Here is a 19,077-nt window from a genome sequence, read left to right on the forward strand (position 1 = left end):
AACTTTCCTATATAAACAGGGGTTTTTCTTTAAGGGTTTTTTGGATGGTCTTAGTCTCAAAGTAGCAATATTATCTGTCATTACAATATTAGAAAAATGTATATACTGCCAGGTGGCAGTAGGGCGTTTAATTATGGAATTGTGGAATTAAATTTATTGACAATTTATTATAAACCATTTTAATTATTGAATAGTTGCTCCGCGTTTTACAAAGAGGTGAGTGTAGATGCTGCAGCTTGGAAAATAGACTGCAACAAATTATTTTTAACTTGTTAATTTGATTTCATTCATATTCTCTTTATATGAATATGTGCTGTGTGGAGTTTTGTTCAAACTTTCACAAAGTAATTAATAATAAAGCATACATAATATACAATTTAACAGATATTTTTTAAAGCTAAATTTCATATGCAAAAGCATTTCTTGCAATAATAAGAAAACCACAACTTATCGTTAGATGTATTGCATTTTAACGTCTTCCTATAATTAAACCGGTCAGTGTTGCAAGGCAGCGCCCCCTCTCGGTGATGAGTGATATTAAATGTCCACTAGTGATGACTGGTGATGTACATATACACATATATACATACATATGCATACATACATATTACCTACTCAGCGTGGCTCAAGGTCCCTATCAAGAACATTCAAACTAACTGTTCCTCAGTGGTGGAATGAACTTCCAACCTCAATCCGGATCGCAGAATCTCTCACCATCTTCAAAAAACAGCTAAAGACCCACCTCTTCCATGACCACCTAACCAACCCATAAAAAAATTAAAAATAATTTAAAATAATAATAATAATAAAAATGCTTCTTCTGGAACTCAATTCATGGATCTTGTATAGTAGCACTACTTGTATTGTTCTCCGCTTGATATATCACTTTGCTTGTATTTTCTCATTTGTAAGTCGCTTTGGATAAAAGCGTCCGCTAAATCAATACATGTAAATGTAAATGTAAATAAATAAATATATATATATATATATATATATATATATATATATATATATACAAATATATATATATATATATAAAAAAATATATATATATATATATATATATATATATATATATATATATATATATATATATATATATATATATATATATATATACACACTTTTACGTGATATCTTTATCACCTAAACATCGAGTTAATTAACATTCACGTATCCATGGCAACGTAACTTGTTTTGATTCAAATTTCGTGACGTCAGTCGTTCAAATCCTCCTTACCCACAATCCTTCGCGGCGGCTTCAATTAAAAAAAAAAAAAAACATATCTATCTCTGCTAGCAGAGATAGCGACTTGCAAAGCTTTGAGTTTTGTAGCAAACTGATTAAAAAAAGTTTGTTTTTTTTAAAGAAAATTCTCTCAAAACCCAGCATTTTCAGTGAATACTAATCGAACCGAGAGCTCGAGGTAAGTTGCGAGTTGTGTGAAATGATTAGCTAGCTAGCATTAGCGTGTTAACGGATTGATTAGCCGTGCTAGTCAGCTGATCTATTTGTATCTATAACAACGCGTTTCAAGATTTCGATATATTGTGTACGTGTGTGTGTGTCAGGTTCGTCTTTAGCTGAAACAATGAAGTATACACGCAAAACATTAACGCCCAGCCTTGTTAATAAAGCCTACAAGTTATGAGCTTAGTAAGCTAGCAAAGATGAAAAGAGAAACCGGGTTTAACAATAGAGCCGCCGCTTTGAAGGCTAGTTAAAGGGTTAACTGAACTAGTTAACACTAACCCTAAACGGGGTTTGTTAATTGTTGCCTAACGTCAAAAAACGTTGCCTAACGTTAATTTCTGACCGGAAACAGCTGTAGACAAAGCTGGAGTCATTGCCTTATATGGGTAATCAGCTGTGTTCTATACACAGTGCTGTCAGTGTATTTCCGCCTCATTTCTCACACTCTGTTTACTTCAGGTTGAATAATTTCACCAGGAGGACGTAGTGATCATCCTGACACACAACCTAATTTCCTTTTTTATTAGTTTTTTATCAGTGACTGATTTGAAGCAGCCGGTCTGAACAGTTGTCTCACACTGTTTATAGCCTGCTTGAACAGGTGTGTGTGTATGAGAGAGAGACAGAGTTTATATAATATTATCTTTTGTTAAACCTCATTTTATAATCTCAAACTAATCCAGGAGAAGCACAGTCCGTATTCATCTGTCCCAGAAGTCTCCACACATAGGGGACTGTGTATTGCAGCGCCACGGCGGTTGTGTCTTCGAAAGTGCATGTTGGTGGAGAAGGGGGGGGGGGGGGGAGTGTTAATTTCCTCTACGTGTAGAGACTTTTTTCACAGAACTAGAATTTGGATCCTGCATTGGCTGATTTCCTCTCGTCTGAGCTCGGGAAGGTCACACCGGCGCCATCGTTCAGTGAAAACTTATTAGTTTTAATGATCCAGAAAGCATTGTGTGTGTGTGTGTGTGTGTGTATATATACTCACAGAAATATTGATGAAGAAGCATAAATGTCGATCGGAGCAGGTGACGAATCAAATCATCTATTGCGTAGGTTCGAGGCATATAAGAAGTAAAGGCGTCAAGTCTACCTGATGATGATGATGATGATAAGAGGAAGAAGAAGAACCGAGAGAGAGAGAAAGGCAGGGTGATTTAGGAATGTTCCGGTACACAAACTAGAGACCTTCAGAATTGCGACACGGCGATCATGCCTGAAACTCATCAGCCACCCTGTCGATGTTAACGACAGTGAAATGAGCTTCATGAATGTAAGGTGTAAATGTTGGGTCACGTTGTTAATACGTGAGCGCTCAAAGGGGAACTCCGCCCTGAAACACGTTAGATATGTTCACGCTGAAATATCTCTGGAGCGCCTAGTGGTTCCGGTGCTAGTTCGATACGCTGTCGGCGGTATATTTCGGTTACTCCCGTGAGAAGTTGGTGATCGTGTGCCGTGCTGATGTCACGAACCGGTCACGGATCTCGAGCCTTTGTCGGGTTTCGCTGTTAGTTCTTGAAAACAAAAGAAGGGGTTGTTTTGGTTTGTTTCTCCTCTTCCTACATTCAAACCAGCGACAAAAGGATTTCAAGGTGATTTCGGTGGCGTTAGAATCGAGACTTCCTGTGCGACTATCACGTGTGCTAAGGTGACGAACGCAGACGATTCCTCGGACCAACCTTGTCGTGTGGTCCGACGTTTCTTTCGGTTCCCCGTTCACAACTTTACTGCCTAAGCTAGTTCCCATTTACTGTACGACTCGCAGACGACTCGTTTGCGCCCCGCTTTCCCGCGACGACATTCTCCAACGTCGTATAAGCGAGAGATCTCGGGATCTCGGGATGTCGGTGCGAACATTGAACTCCCAGAATGTAAGCGGGCAAGCAGATAGCATGACAGTTGAAGCTGTGGAAGCGGACGTGTTTGAGGTGAGAGGAAAGAACCGGACAGACTGAACGACTTAAGCGCCGCTGCATCGCTCTCTTTAGGCAGAGATGCAGTGAGGGGACCGCTATCAGCAGGCAGTCGAACGGCACTGTGCGTAATGTCGTTAACTAAAATGAAAAGCGACCAACGTGTCTCAGTTTAAACACAATAAATCCTGGGTGGTGTTGCAGATCACACATCGGTTTATTTATTTATTTATTTCCTTTAATGAGATGTGACGGAATGAGTGTAAAACCTGCAGTGGTGCTTTGAGGTCCTGTGTAAATTCTGGTCTTAATCTTGGTTTGTATTTTGTGTGTACTTATGTACCACGCTAGCATGGCCTCTTAACGATTATTATTTATTTACATTAAATCCAACCGCAGGTACCAAAATCCCCGCGGACCATTTCCCTCCTCTCCCTGGCCGACCACCTCCATGGATCAGGACTACGAGCGTCGACTTCTGCGGCAGATCAACGTCCAGAATGACAACGCCAGCCCTGTCGTGAGTGCCGCGTTGTCACACACACCTCCATCTCCTCACGTTCGACACGGAAATTCGACAAGAAATTTGCTCGTACTGACGTCGCTAACTCGTGAAGGGATGCTGATGGCTACCAGTTTAGCACCGTGCAGAAACGCTCTTCTCGTGCTGTTCTGAGTTTCCCGAGCAAACCCTGTCGACGTCTAGTAACCGTAACTTCATCACACCACCACGTCGTCGATTATTTTCCTGCAACGGCTCTAAAATAATGTTTCATTCCTTTAACATGAGACTCTGATCTCTATAACAATGGACACGACACTTTTAGTAGTAGCCATCTTGATGATGTGCAGACTTTTGATGATGTGAGGCGAGTGTGTGATTTAGGCGTTTGTGTTTCTTACTTATTAGCACCTGAGCCGACTTCAGACAAACTTAGCACGTGCGTATTGTCTGACTGACTAAGGAGAAAACTGTGTACTTTCATTCATTTATTCACCGAACTATTTTCCAAAAGCATGATTTTGACCGATGTTCGAGACCAATCCAACGACTTTGTTCTGTGAGTCGTGTGATTTTACTTTATTCCTTCGTCTTATTTTGTCCACCTGCAGAAAGTCACGGACGTGATCCGTCACCTGACACCCACCAAGTCGCCGATGTCGTCGCCGAGCAAGCACGGGGATCGGTTCATCCCATCGCGAGCAGGAGCCAACTGGAGCATCAACTTCCACAGGATCAACGTAAATACTCGGTTTAATGTGCAGACTAACTAGAGTAAAAATAAGGAGCTTCTCTCCTGAAGGACAGTGTCGGTTTTGACCTGTGGTCAGGAAGATGGTCCTGTAATTCCTTTTTGATGGTGCGTGACGAGAGCTGATTGTTTTTTTTTGTTTGTTTGGTGCAGGAAAACGAGAAGTCCCCAAGCCAGAATAAGAAAACCAAGGACGCGACATCAGATACGGGCAAAGGTGAGTTCACAGCTTGATTGTTTGGTTCCACTCGATTTGGGTTTGGAGGCTGATTTGAACTCGAGCTCGGCGTCTCTTTAGCAGCGGACGGTTTGGCGTACTCGGCGCTCCTGAAGAACGAGCTGCTCGGAGCCGGGATCGAGAAAGTGCAGGACCCTCAGACCGAAGACCGGAGGCTGCAGCCTTCGACGCCGGAGAAAAGAAGTCTCTTCAGCGTAAGCGTCTTGCGTCCTCCAGCTGCGCCGTGGTTTTTAGACCAGGGCCTCGGAAGCTTCGAACGTAGAGCTCGAAGTGCTGATCATCTACAAGCATTTTGTCTCACATGTAGAGCATGTGACTTCAGAATAGTGGGTGCTGAACCAGTGACAGTAACGAGCTCCTTCGTCTATCCTTACCGGTTCAAGATCTCCTCTAACGCGGCTTATATCTCAGCCGAGACGGCTCGGATGTTTTCTAGCTGGCGAACAGCAGTAATAAGGCGCGTTCGACAATCTTGCGGAGGTTAACGCTCATCTCGCAAGTAAGTTAACTCGCCAGACGATGGTGCGAGATTGGAAGGAGTCCCCAGTGTTAGCGCTTTGTAATTATTTATTTTTTGCTTGTGTTTTAGAAATTCTTCATGATAACTAGGCGAGGGAAGGTTATTTACAGAGTAGAACTACATACACAAGGTAATTGAGTGCTGATTACTGATCTAGACTTCAGTCCTACATTAGGCAGGCATTTTTTATTTTATTTTATTTTATCTAAAGCCATTTGCAAGCAAGGCAGAATCCAATCCAGTCCAATCTCCGAGAGCGACTAGAGGACCGTGACTGGTTTAGTGTAGAGTTAGATTTGTAACACTGCCTGGTATGAGTTAAAATCTTGTTCTTTTTGTTGTTGTTGTTGTTGTTGTTGTTGTTGTATGTCGTGCAGTATACTCTGAGCGCCAAGAGAGCCACGCCTGACGACGGCAACAACGTCTCTCCGTACTCTCTGTCCCCCGTCAGCAGCAAAAGGTAACCGGCGAAAACGCCACCGCTGATGAGAAAACTGACGAGAGGTCACGACCTCTGTTTAAACTGCCCCGCGTTTTTTTTTTTCCCCTCCCCGCAGTCAAAAGTTGCTCCGTTCGCCGAGGAAGCCGACTCGCAAAATCTCCAAGATCCCATTTAAGGTGCTGGACGCACCAGAGCTGCAAGACGATTTCTACCTCAACCTGGTGGACTGGTCCTCCTTAAACGTGCTCAGCGTCGGACTGGGGACCTGCGTGTACCTGTGGAGCGCCTGCACGAGCCAGGTACGTCGTCACGTCGCCGAGGATTTCCGTCCTGGTGTGGAAACGGCTTTTCCGAACGTTTTCTTCCTAATAGAGGGTACGTGTCTTTGTTCTTCGGAGGTGCTAAAAGTTTCTCTGCGCAGGTAACGCGGCTGTGCGACCTGTCCGTAGAGGGAGACTCGGTGACGTCGGTCGGCTGGTCAGAGCGAGTAAGCAGGACCCAGAACTGGTTTCCGTTCGAATTCTGTTTAGACGCTGACAGGTTATTAAGTGTTTTTGTTTGTTGATGTCCGACTGGATCTTTCCGCTTCAGGGGAATCACGTGGCGGTGGGAACGCACAAAGGATTCGTACAGATCTGGGACGCGGCAGCCGGCAAGAAACTCTACACGCTAGAGGGACACACGGCCCGAGTCGGTAAGATGCTCGCAATCCCGACCGGAACATGCAATCGTATATAATAATGCAATATAACGTTGTGCATAAAATGTTTGTGTTTTTTTTAAAAAATATATATTCTTCATGCATTAGTCTGTAATTTAATACGTTACCCGTTGGTCTCATCCTGTCGAGTCTACGGTGCGTCTTGTGCAGGCGTCTATGTAACGAGCACATATAGTGAATACGAAGCCTAGAATAGTAAATAACGCTTTTTTTTTTTTTTTTTTTTTTTAAACAGTATATTCTACATCAGCTCGCTGTAGTGTGATCTGAATGCGCCGTGTAGCACCGCGTTTGCGTCGTCCGTGGCAGTAAACGCGCAGCCACGTTAAAGAACACGAAGAAAAAAGCGATAAGACGACACGACACGGTGACTGATCTGTTTTCTTCCCCGTCGTCGTCAGGCGCGTTGGCGTGGAACGCAGATCAGCTTTCCTCGGGCAGTCGGGACCGCATGATCCTGCAGAGGGACATCAGGACGCCGCCGCTGCAGTCTGAGCGCAGACTGCAAGGCCACAGGCAGGAAGTGTGTGGCCTTAAATGGAGCACCGACCACCAGCTTCTCGCCTCCGGAGGAAACGATAACAAGGTGGCTTCGTCGTAACGAAGCGTAACGTTGGTGTTAAGTGTTTCTAGAAATGCGCCGTCTCTCTGAACGCTTTCTCTCTCTCAGCTGCTGGTGTGGAATCACTCGAGCGTGGCGCCTGTTCAGCAGTACACAGAGCATTTAGCGGCAGTGAAGGCCATCGCGTGGTCTCCTCACCAACACGGCCTCCTGGCGTCCGGAGGAGGAACGGCCGACCGCTGCATCCGCTTCTGGAACACGCTCACGGCTCAGCCGCTCCAGTGCATCGACACCGGCTCTCAGGTCTGCAACCTGGCCTGGTCCAAACACACCAACGAACTGGTAAGAGTGCACGTGCGCACACACACCTACGCCAAATCGCACGCATCGTCCTCAGACCAGTGATTTTAGCTTGAAAAAAAACCCCCAACATTTTTTATACATATATATTTTATTTTTTTTTTATTGCGAGGGAGTACAAGAACCAGTTGTTCATCCTACTGCAGTAATCCGTGTCTAACCTTCACGCTCATCGTCATTGTGTAGTTTGTTTTTGTTTGTTTTTTTTCTTTAGATCCGTGCCGACGCTTTTCACTATCGTTTCCTCCTCACCGTTTTCCTGGCGTCTTTTTCAGTCCTCTAACAAACAACGGGTCTCGTTCGTTAAGCTGGATACAAGCAGATTTCTTCTTAAAGTCGTACGCACGAGCATTTCCACAGGAAACCTGGCGTCCGTAAAAATCCCGTCGATTCGGAAACACGTCCGTAACCTGCTCGTGCTCCCGAGTTTGTGTAAATCTCCGCGTAAGAAGACTGACTAACGTAAACCTCGGCTTGATCGACTTCAAATCATATCATCATTACTATCGTGGATTACCGCAGTTTAATATCTGGAATGTACTGTCGAGGTTAAACTGCTTATTTATATAACTTTAACAGCGTTTAGTTTATCCAGAGCAGCTTCTAGGAGAGCTTTGGCGTCTCTATCTGAAGCACATCCTCGTACGAGTTCACTGCGCGAGGGCGTCCGAGGACCCGTCGTCTCGCATGATTAATTAAAAGAAGAGAGCCGACACAATGCTCTAAATTAAGACGAAATGAATCATTCGGTCATGACATTGTCTCATGTGATCAGTGTTGCGCGCGAGTGTGTGTGTGTTTGAATAAGATGTGAGTGAAGTATATGCAGTCGTGCCAGAACTTTCCATAAGATGGTATACGTGTTCTTTAGTGTATGAGATTTCTTTATTCCTTCTCTCTCTCTCTCTCTCTCTCTCTCTGGGGTGTGTTCCTCTGCAGGTTAGCACACATGGCTACTCACAGAACCAGATCCTCGTGTGGAAATACCCGTCTCTTACTCAGATCGCCAAACTGACCGGTCACTCGTACAGAGTGCTTTATCTGGTGAGTATCTTCTTTATTAACTGTAGATCAAGAAGGTTTAGGAATTTATTTATTTATTTATGTATGTATGTATGTATGTATGTATGTATGTATGTATGAACATTTTCAGTTGTAACCGAGTTAGATAAAAAGAAGAAAACTACAGGAACCAAGCAGACTATCTCTCTAAGGAATAAAAGACTCCAGGATGTGCTCGATTATGGCAAAAACTTATTTAAAAAATTATTTACTGACTTTGGAAACATCGTGCATTTATTGAATTTAAAAAAAAAAAAAAAGTAACCCTTTTTTTATTGTATTTTTAACAGTGGATTTCCTTGAATATAATTCAACTGGGGGAAAAAAAATATGTAAAACAAAATTAAACAAAGCTCGCGGAGCTGGTCACGTGACTCATTTCGGCGAATCGCATCGCCAGACATGAACTTAACTTCCTTAGCCGATGAAATCCTGTCGCCTGTAGTTTCTCACCGTTAGCGAGCTCTAGAACGGAAACGAGCGTGTTTACAGTTCTTCTTATTAATTAAAGAACGAAACCCGCCCAGATTATAGCCACGTGGAACGATGTGGAACGTTGAAGTTCTAGCTGCTGTAACGCAAGTGAAAACCGGAACCACGCAGTTTCCTCTCCAGACTCTCTCGTCGTTGATTCTTTTAAAAATAAATAAAATCGGAAAGTGTAAACTCCTGTTCTACTGCTACAGAGCACTGACATCGGCGACTCCTTCCAGCCAACTTCTAACACGTTTCATTAATTCAACCACTTTTTATCCGTTTCCTCTCTTGAAGTTACGACGAATATAACACGGAATCCTGTCAAACGTACAACTCCTAGTGCGAGTTGTCACTATAGAAACCAGCGCATTAGCTTTTGATTTGCAGCCGCACTACAGTCAGAGCTGCTGTTATAGACAACGAGTCGAGAGCGCCACGCGATCGGACCGCCGTTTTAATAAATGAAACATTTAGCTCTCGTTATTGTTTTTGTTTCACCACGAACTGACGTCTGTCGTCCGTTTCTAGGCGATGTCTCCGGACGGGGAGGCCATCGTGACCGGAGCAGGCGACGAGACGCTACGCTTCTGGAACGTGTTTAGTAAAACTCGATCGACGAAGGTAACTACGCGAATTCCCAGAACGTTATGATGCCCCCCCCCCCCCCCCCACCCATTTGCAAGTTCGCTCTGGTGTGTTACTGTTAATTTAATAAACAAAAATCTGGCTTTGTTTTGCTTTCAGGAGTCCGTGTCCGTTTTAAACCTGTTCACCAGAATACGGTAATGGCGTGGCTGCGTTCCAGGATCTCGTCATTACATCCGCTTCTTACCGGCCGCTCACAGACGGAACGCAGACGGCGTGAAGCTGAGAAGGCCGCGTAACTCTCTCGTTCCTATTTGTACAGTTCTGGACTTTGGGCCGCACTGCCGCCGTTCATCGGGCCGACTCCAGTGTTGTCACGATCGTGTTTGTTTATTTTTATGTTTGTTGTACAGTTTATTTAGTTCATGTTTTTACGTTACCTTGGAGGGTCTGACGACGCAAGCCTTAAGAGCGTACCCTAACTAACGTTCCTGGGGGGAAAAAAGGGTGTGATGGAAAAGCATACGAAACAAAAAAAAAATCAGCATCTCAAGAAAGTATGTGTAGCGAATTAATCATCGTTGTTTATTGGGGGGGGGAATTGTAAAATGTGTATTTAAAAACTAATAAATCATGACTGTACAGCAAGAACATGTCTGTCTAAAAGCATAAATGGAGCTGCGGAAGATTAACAATACAAAAACACCCTGAAAGAGCAGTGCGGCTTGACTTATTTTCCTACAGCACAACACCCCGACAACTCACGTGGTTTATACTTCAGTATAGGCTACAGTCTCTAGCCCCGCCTCCTTCCTCCATCTGGAACAGAGCTGCTCAGCCCGGCCTCCTTTTCTTTTTTTCCTGAAAAGGAAATCGAAGGCGCAGAAAGGGAGGAAGGACAACGACGTCTTCTGTGCAGCCTAAAAGATCGCTTTCCGTTGCGTTAAAAACGACAAACTGCTCCTAAACGTGAACGGACCGGCGTTTAGAAATACAGTTCGTAGTGACGCGGACGACAAATCCACGTGCGATTAAAGTTCCTTTGTAGCCAGTTTCCATCTCTGCAGCCACTGCTGAAAGGTCAGGCCGTCCTGCTGCATGTCTGGCAGAGCGAACTGAGCCGGCTGCTCCCACCTACACACACACACACACACACACAAGGCTCTCGTTAATTTCTTCGCTGGTCTAAAGACAGAATTGTGTCCTCGCTCTGTTTATTGAACCACCCCACACACACACTATTTCATGTCACAAAACCGCAATTTAATTGAACAAACTCCACCTTTTTTAAGGTGTAGATGTAATTGCATGACCATACATCACACTCCGTGTCCCTGTATTTAAAAAAAAAAAAAAAAAAAGCGTGTGAGGTGTAGGTTTAAGAGCCGTTTCCTCACCAGTGTGTGATGGAGGTGTTGACCTGACTGGCGTAGGCCATGCCTTTAGAGCACCTCTGTGTGAGCTCCTGTACACGGGGCAACAGAGACTGCAGCAGGTCTGCGTCCTCCGCTTTCACACGCTGAAGCAGAGCTGTCTCACACACACACAAAACATTTAAAAGATTTAAAAACACTGCAGTCCCAGCTTTTACATTGAGTATGCTATGCTTTTTAACACGTTTCACTAATACAAGGGCAATTTACGGTTAGGAATATAGAGCAGGGAGGTGTGCGTGTTAGTTACCCTGCTGATTAGGAGCAGGCAGCTGTGCTGTCTGGTTCTTCAGGTCCGTTAGAGAGTCGGTGCGCAGCTGCAGGAGGCGACGGAGGAAACGCAACTGCAGCCTCTGAGACACGGCCTGAGAGAACAACGACTCCGGCGCCTGTACGATACAAAACGACGACGCCGGCCCTGAGGGTTATATTACACGCTACACACAGACAGATCTGAAAAACGCTTTCTCAGACGCCAGCTGAACTTATCGGCGTGATGACACTGACTCTGGATTGATCGATACATATACCGTCCACCAACGTAATACATTTTAGAACCAAGAGTTGAGACAAATCTATTGGATCTGAAATAGACGGAAATGTAATGACAAAAGCAACTCGAGTCATCGTGGCAACCCGGATTTACAAAGGCTTGACGGTTAAAAGACTTGAATTGTCCAGGTACGATTCATTTAACCGTTAAATGGTTCCCGAATTACGATACAGAAGAAACAGAATATTACACTGCATCCCGAAGTGTTTAATTTCTCTTACGCCACTGCGAATCACCAATGCTAACCATTTCTATCCGTTAAAGAACGACAAGTCGTTCTTATGTGGAACATTATGTGGATTAGTTCCTGTTCTCAAGTGCGTTACAGCAGCTATAAACAAACAGGCGCTCTCTCTACAGCCTCTGTTTTCATTAGAGATTTAGCATTTTTCCCATGATCGGTTATCGTTTTTTTAATATCGGCCATCTTGTGGCCGTTTTGAGAATTGCGCGCAGGACCGCTATAACAGCCGTTAATGCACAAATGAGAGGTGTTCGGTAAATGCTTGAGATGTAGTTTAAGCAGCTTGGTGCTAAGAAATCACGACAAACTTTAGTAACAGTGCACTTTATTTTTTGCACTCTTTTTTGGTGTACAAATAAGAGTTTGCAAGGAGGAAGTGAAGTTGACAAAATTGTCATCAATAAAACGGTTTGTCTGGTTCAGTGGTGTCGTTATCATTGTGTTGAACACAGAAGTGAAACAGTAAATAAATAAATAAATAAATATCGGTTATTAAAAAAAATTGTGGTTTGTCACGTTAACGCAAAAGTGTAAACCCCTCTGTCCTGAAGATGTCGGAAAACATAAAGCTTTACCTCTGACACTGGAGACTCCTTCCATGAACGTTAAAGAAAAAAAAAAAAAAGTCTCCTTACGGAAAACATCATCAGATCTACGATAGTTTTTTTTTTTTTTTATCCGTTTACGTGGACCGGCCCTGCGTCGGGTGTTGCTATAGAAACGATAAGAGCGCGTCTATGCAATCCTGTGGTTTGTAAGACTACTCACCATGTAGAGTGGTGCGCAGAGGTCCTGACGGACGGCCTGCAGAGCCGGAGAGTTCACGCGATACACGGAGAGCTGATCCACCGGTATTCTCTCACTACGACATACAGGAGAAACGCAAAGCTGCAGAACATCCCATGTGATCTTTATTCCAATCAGCGTTCATTTCCCAACACTAATGCAGGAGAAGTGAAGGATATTACGTCATACGCATCATGAGGTATAAGCGACGATGTAACGGCTGATATAAACCAGCGTATTCGCCTTAGTTACCCGTCTGCGATCCTGCGGTCCAGGGCAGCGAGAGACACCGAGTTAAACAGCTTGGCCTCCTGGGACACGGAGTTACGGAGTTGGTTGGCAGACCGGATCACACCCCCGAACTGTGGACCGAGCTTCTCCCGCACAAACTCCCTCAACTGACGGGACAAACAAACAACATTTATCCTCCGGGTTATCTGTACGAGTAAGAAATAAAAATATATCGACTACTGCACCTTTAATAAATCATAAAATGAATGCTCTGCTGCCAGTCTGTTATCAGACCCGTACATCACTATGCAGATCATACATCAGAAATGTCTTTTGAGTATGATAATATGTTTGGGGTTTTGTTTTTTTGGGCAATATCGCCCACCCCTAGACTGACCGAAGATCCGCTGCTGGTTCTGTCCCGCTTGATCCCAGCTTTCTGAATACTCAACGTCAAAGGCAAATGATTTACAGCGACATTCTTAAGAAAAGTTCGGTCCCTAGCGGTTGGTTAGCGAAACCTACAGTACAGTATATAAAGGTTTTGGATGGCAAACCCCGGTCGAAGGGAAAGAAACGCTTGTAGTACAGAGAAGGAAAACATGCAGACGCTCGTACCTCCGAGTGAACACGTGCGAGTTCGGTCTTTAGCGTGGAGTTTCCTTTGATCAGACTCCGTATCTGTTCCTGTCTAATATCCTGCGTCACATCACACACACACACACACACACACACACACAGATATCAGAAGTAGCGGAGACAGCAAACATGGGAAGATCTTGAACACTGGTTAAGATTCGAGGTCGACTCGGAAAATGAAGTACAGAACACTGACCACTTTACATGATGGACAAGGAGGAACTACTGCAACTGCGAATTAGCTTAAGCAAAAAGTTTAAGATGACCCAAACCCCGCCCCCCCCCAAAAAAAATGTACCGGTGCCAGATAACCAAGTACCGATTCAGTGCATACGTCAACAAGGTGAGAAAATGAGATCTATGATTACGGTGACTCGTGTTCTCCTTGTCTCCTTCCTCGATAATTGGAGTTATTATACCCACCGCTGGTTCACACGGTCACTGCCACGTACCACGAGCTGCCTGAAGTCCATGATGCTTTGCCACTGCGCGTGGAGGTTGCGCAGAGCCTCACGTCTCTCTCGGTTCTCCAGCTGGAGCTGTGCACACTGCTCTCGCACGCTGTCTCTCACCGCAGCCCGTCTCACCGCCTGCACCTCCAACTCAAACACATTCCTGAGACGCACACGACACGACGGAGGTTTTATTTATTGGGCAGATCTTGGGGGCGGAGCTTAATAAAAGTAACGATCCGGCGAGATCCATTGCATTGAAAAAAATTTTTAAAAAAATACATATTTCAAACGAGATATAAGGCAACATCGTCAGCGTATAAATCAAGCGTTGATGAGTGAGGAGAGTGAACTCGCCGGGCCGTGGGGTTAAGGAGATCGTCCTGTCCCAGAATTCTTAGCTGGACCTCCTTCGTGAGAGCGCCGAGATCAGCGCGCAGTCTCCGAGCTCTACTCCGAACCTCTGCCAAGCGCATGTAACGCTGTTCCTCCTCCTCCCACGTAGACTGCACACACACACAAAAGACACACAAGCACAATATAATGAACATGAGGCCATTTAAAATGAACTAATGCCACAGCGCTGTTTTGTTTTTTTTAAAGAATACTCTGATTGGTCAGAAGCCGTTGATAAATTTTCCATCACAGCAGCTCCGAGAGTAGTTCCAGACTCCCACATAAACAGTGTATAACTGTCGACGTGGTGAAGTTTACTTTAAGGAGACGCTTACTTAGCCTATAAGGAAGGAGTCTCCAGTGTCAGCGCTCGTGTTATTAAGGTATGAAGAAATGCATTTCTAGACCGATTAAGAGTCCGGCGTCGGTGGGAACTCCTTTACCGGCTGCTTTTCTGAATATTTCGCTCCGCGTCGTCCGTTTCAAATAATAATTTTTGTAAATAAAATGTTCGTTTTCTAATGAAAGAAACGAATACGTTGGGCACGACTGGTATTTTGTGTCTACGACGCCGACTTCGCGCGTTTAATCACGCGCCTTCGGATCGAAAGCTTTTTAAAGATCACGAGAAACATTCCAGTCGAGCGTCCACAAACTTTTGAGCGGTAGCGTGGATATATTCGCGTTGTTCTTATATTCATCTCACCTGTAACAGACTGCGCACCGGCGGCAAGTCCTCGTCTTCCTCCACGGACACGTCGAGCAGGTGATCGCGCTCATATCGAAACCTAGAGCCGTCAAAAATCATCGTTAAGAACAGAGCTTTTTCTTTTTTTTTTTTTCCTTTACGACTTCTGCCATGCCGAGGAAACTTGAATTCTTTTTATACCCGAGAGCAGAAACGTCACGTTCCACATCCAAAGCTGCGGTTTTCTCCTCCAGCGCCACCTGCTGTTTGGAGGCCAAAGCCTGCAGAGCTAAAAGGAGCTGATTCGGCGGGTGAGATCGCAGCACGTCCTCAAAAAGCCAAGGAAAGACAGTTTTACAAAATAATAATCTGATACCTCATAAAAAACGATTCTGCAATAATCTGATTATGTTCCTATGCACTTGTGTAAGTCCATACAGTATAATGAGTCAAAATCTGATTGTTTAAATACATGTTCTGATAGAAAAGTGTTCGCACGGACACGGTTTAAAGTCAGGTAGCCTGTACTATTTGAACCGGTTAACAGTCACGTAATCCTCTCAAATATCTTTACTGGTAAATGTTTATTCTGAGGTTACGCTTAAAGCTACGTTCACACACACACACAGCCTTTTTATCGCTGCGAGTCGCCAGTCACTGTACTATGATGCCGTTCCTACGACTGGTTGCCATAGTAACGTTTGTCAGCAGGCGACAATCGTATCTACTCGTTTGCACCGAATTACATTTTGCCCCCAAATAGCAAGATGGTACAATAAATACTCTTTTTTCCCCAAAACAAGTACGCCATTTAAAAGATTGAAACACACGCATTGATCATGAAAAACAAACAAACAAACAAACAAACAAACAAACAAACAAGCATGTGCCTCACCTCCACAGAACTAAGCCAGTGCTGATAAACTGCACTCCTCTGATCAGCAGTAAAGCTGCAGAGAAGCAAATAATCAGCGTTTATTAAACAGGAGAAGAAAAAAAAAAAGGAAAGAGGTGAAATTGTTCCTGGGTGACGTTTTTAAGCGACCCTGCTCTTACTCTGAAGACGTGGACTTCAGCATGTTGTCCTGCAGAGACTGGAAGAAGAGGACTCGCTCCCTGCACAGATCTCGGACGTGCCTCTAAAGAAGGAAGAGACAGAACCGAGTCAGCGAACATTTTCATTAATTAAAGACATTTTAATCTAACAGCTGGATTAGTACTAGATTAGTACCAAAACCAGAGGCTCTGCAGCCGTGCCGCCGTCACCGTCGCCGTCTCTGCCGTCGGATCCTCCGAACGCTACGGTCACCTCGGCTTTCCTGTAAACGTAAACGACACGGGAAAACCGGCATTTAGATCAAACGGTCGAAATGAACGGGCTTGAACTTTAAAATAGGTGATGCAACTAAAGATGGCACTGAGATGATACCCAGCATCAACGGTGGAACAGATATCGAATTAGACGTATATCGGATATCGATCGGATCCCGTAGCGATCGGCAAAAAGGTTGGAAATCGGATTCGGAAAAGAAATTCACGTGTACGTATAAAGACTCTTGACTGTTTATTCCTTTTAGTCGCGATGAGCTTTATTATATTTATACTTTATTATATCTATAACGCAGCTGTTCTGTTGGTTTTTTTTGGTGAAAGATTACCTGTAAAGTGCTTCAGTTCAAATAAAATGTTTTTTTTTAAAGCTTAGTAGTTTTTAAAGGAAACGGGTATCGATATCGGCTGATGCTGAAGGTTTCAGTATCCGTATCTACAAACATATAACGTTCGACTCTTTCTGTGTTTCTGTCAAACGCTATATTGACCGCCATTTGACAGATGTGTGTGTGTGTGTGTGTGTGTGTGTGTGATATTAAATAAGTTCTTACCTGGAGAGCTGCTCTAAAGCCTGCCTCTGGCTGCTGATGGTCTGCGTGTCGTGCGTGAGGGCGTCTCGTTCCTCGGCGCAGCGCAGCCTGAACGATTCCAGCATCAGCTCCCTCAGTCGGCTCTCCTCGTACTGAGCACAGTGTCTGTTCACACTCTGCTCTACTCCACACACACACACATACATACATACATACATACACTGCGGTGTAAGATAACAGTACAAAATGTGGAAATGTTCAAGGGGTGAATACTTACGTGATGCATTAGATTTGCATAAGTGAAAGGCTTATAAAATGAACTAATACAATAAATAAAAACAACTTCAGATGCCGAAGAGATCTTCACCGATCGAGTAGATACGATGAAAGAAAATAAATCATTCGGAGGGAATCCTGACCTTCGTTAGCGAGCTGCTCCTCGGCCGTGCTGATTTTCTGGTCGATGTGACGGAGTTCAGTCTGCAGCTCGGAGATCTCCTTCTGCAGCTCCACACGCCGAGCGTCTTTATTTTGTCCCTCCACCTGCTTCAGCTGCACATGAACACACACACACATACATACATACATGCGACAGGTCATTTAATCCCACTGTAATCTCCTGCAATCAAAAGTCCAAGATCGAAGCATATTTTAACTCCTTACCTCTTTATCCTGTAGAATTTTGTACCTTGGGAATCAAGACGTCAAGGAAAACTGATAACAGTTGTACGGAAGCCCGTTTCCACCACGGAGAATTATTTATTTCATTTTTTTTTAAAAAAAAGGTCATTTAAAAAGGTTGCAACTTTATTTCTCACGATTTTGAGTTAACATCTCGCAATTCTGACTTGTCATGCAGCAAAAAGGGCGGAAGAGGGGAGGGGCTACCAGGTGCTGACGTCGGATGAGGGAAAAAAAAAAAAGAGTCGTGGCAGTTCTCAGACTCCTAGAGTTTAATTTTAAAAAATGTACAACACCGACAAAACTATGTCTTCGGCCATCTTTGGGGTCAAAGGCATGCCGGTGAACCCGTCACGTATGTTCCGAGACCACAGACTCATTTCAGCTCATGGCGTAAGAATTGTTTTACGATTCTTTTGCGATTTATCTACGGCAACAGACAACGGATAGAAAATCGTACTGTCTGAAACAAGCTACAGAATAAACACCAGTGAGCCGTTTGGGAGCTGAAAGAGTCGACTCTTACGGGCGACTCGACTCGACTCGACTCGACTCGAATCGAATCAAAAGATTTGACTCAATGAAAAGAGCCGGAATCAAGTCTGGAATGGTTTAAAATGAAATCTAGGATTCAAGTAGGATACCACTGAAGATTCCTTCTCATGAGTCGCACCTTCCTGTAGAAGAAAAATGGCAGAAAGTGTAAATAAAAGAAATATGGATAGGGAAGGTACAATGTTATAAGAGTGATGTTATAAAAGGACAGACTTCACATTACCTCTCACTGTAAACATGCTGTATGACATATTTCCAAATTGAGGCTCCTGTGCCAACACACAACCTTTAAAAAAAATTACAACATAACTAAGTACTGTTTAATTAACTATCAAAAGTTATAACAAGCTCAGTTATAATAATTTAATTCTTATTTACGTTTTAATGTAGCTGTCGTGTGGGAGGTTGTGAGGAGGCAAATCCAGCTCTTCTGTCGCCCAACGCTTCACCTCCTGAACCAAACTCCCCATTTTCTGCGTTAATTCCTTCACTAGCATGCACTTTTCCGGACTCTTATGAACTATAAACTCTAACTGAGTTGTAAATAATAACTTTTTCCAACACAGACCTGGAGAATGGTCGTTACGCTGAAGCGTACGTTATCCTCCAGTTCGACACCCGTATTCTAACAAATCCCGCCTCCTGATTGCTCTGATTAGCTAGAAGTTCGTACTCAAAAGCAGTCAGCCTATCAGAAAGTCCTGCTAGAGTGTATTATCCAATCACAACGGACTGGTCGGTATACAGGTAGGAAATATATATTTAAAAAATGTTTGCTAACGGGTATTTTCGTAAACGAGCTCCAACCGGAATTGTTAACCAAATTGTACTCTTTTTTTTTTAGAATATAAAACTGTGAAATAACATCCGAGTTAACTGTATAACGTACTAAAAAATATTTTTCAGGGAAGGTCGATTAAATATTTTGTTTAAAACTCGCACCG

General features: G+C 43.9%; 2 protein-coding genes across 3 annotated transcripts; one reads left to right on the forward strand and one right to left on the reverse strand.

The window, feature by feature from the left end:
- The first annotated feature begins 1,247 nt into the window (after nucleotides 1-1,247).
- Nucleotides 1,248-10,331, forward strand: fzr1a (fizzy/cell division cycle 20 related 1a). 2 transcript variants are annotated; one of them, XM_017467005.3, is made up of 14 exons: nucleotides 1,248-1,427; nucleotides 3,793-3,913; nucleotides 4,507-4,635; nucleotides 4,800-4,863; nucleotides 4,948-5,078; nucleotides 5,782-5,864; nucleotides 5,962-6,145; nucleotides 6,268-6,333; nucleotides 6,438-6,540; nucleotides 6,969-7,153; nucleotides 7,238-7,471; nucleotides 8,429-8,533; nucleotides 9,557-9,649; nucleotides 9,773-10,331. In XM_017467005.3, exons 2-14 carry the CDS (start codon nucleotides 3,845-3,847, stop codon nucleotides 9,812-9,814), a joined length of 1,488 nt encoding a protein of 495 aa, XP_017322494.1. In that variant the 5' UTR covers nucleotides 1,248-1,427; nucleotides 3,793-3,844; the 3' UTR covers nucleotides 9,815-10,331. The 2 variants fall into 2 exon arrangements, with proteins under 2 accessions (XP_017322494.1, XP_017322493.1); XM_017467004.3 differs by having other exon boundaries at nucleotides 1,249-1,427; nucleotides 4,945-5,078.
- haus5 (HAUS augmin-like complex, subunit 5) lies at nucleotides 10,176-18,831 on the reverse strand. Its single transcript, XM_017467003.3, has 19 exons — nucleotides 18,512-18,831; nucleotides 18,357-18,419; nucleotides 18,223-18,255; nucleotides 17,561-17,585; nucleotides 17,317-17,449; nucleotides 16,919-17,078; nucleotides 16,267-16,354; nucleotides 16,092-16,174; nucleotides 15,931-15,985; nucleotides 15,237-15,364; nucleotides 15,054-15,135; nucleotides 14,309-14,457; nucleotides 13,952-14,114; nucleotides 13,479-13,559; nucleotides 12,882-13,027; nucleotides 12,612-12,705; nucleotides 11,297-11,435; nucleotides 11,011-11,143; nucleotides 10,176-10,747 (listed from the first exon to the last, which is right to left on the reverse strand). Exons 1-19 carry the CDS (start codon nucleotides 18,628-18,630, stop codon nucleotides 10,645-10,647), a joined length of 1,977 nt encoding a protein of 658 aa, XP_017322492.1. The 5' UTR covers nucleotides 18,631-18,831; the 3' UTR covers nucleotides 10,176-10,644.
- Nucleotides 18,832-19,077: the final 246 nt, after the last annotated feature.

This window comes from Ictalurus punctatus, chromosome 5 (genome assembly GCF_001660625.3).
Source record: "Ictalurus punctatus breed USDA103 chromosome 5, Coco_2.0, whole genome shotgun sequence".
Taxonomy (NCBI): Eukaryota; Metazoa; Chordata; class Actinopteri; order Siluriformes; family Ictaluridae; genus Ictalurus; species Ictalurus punctatus.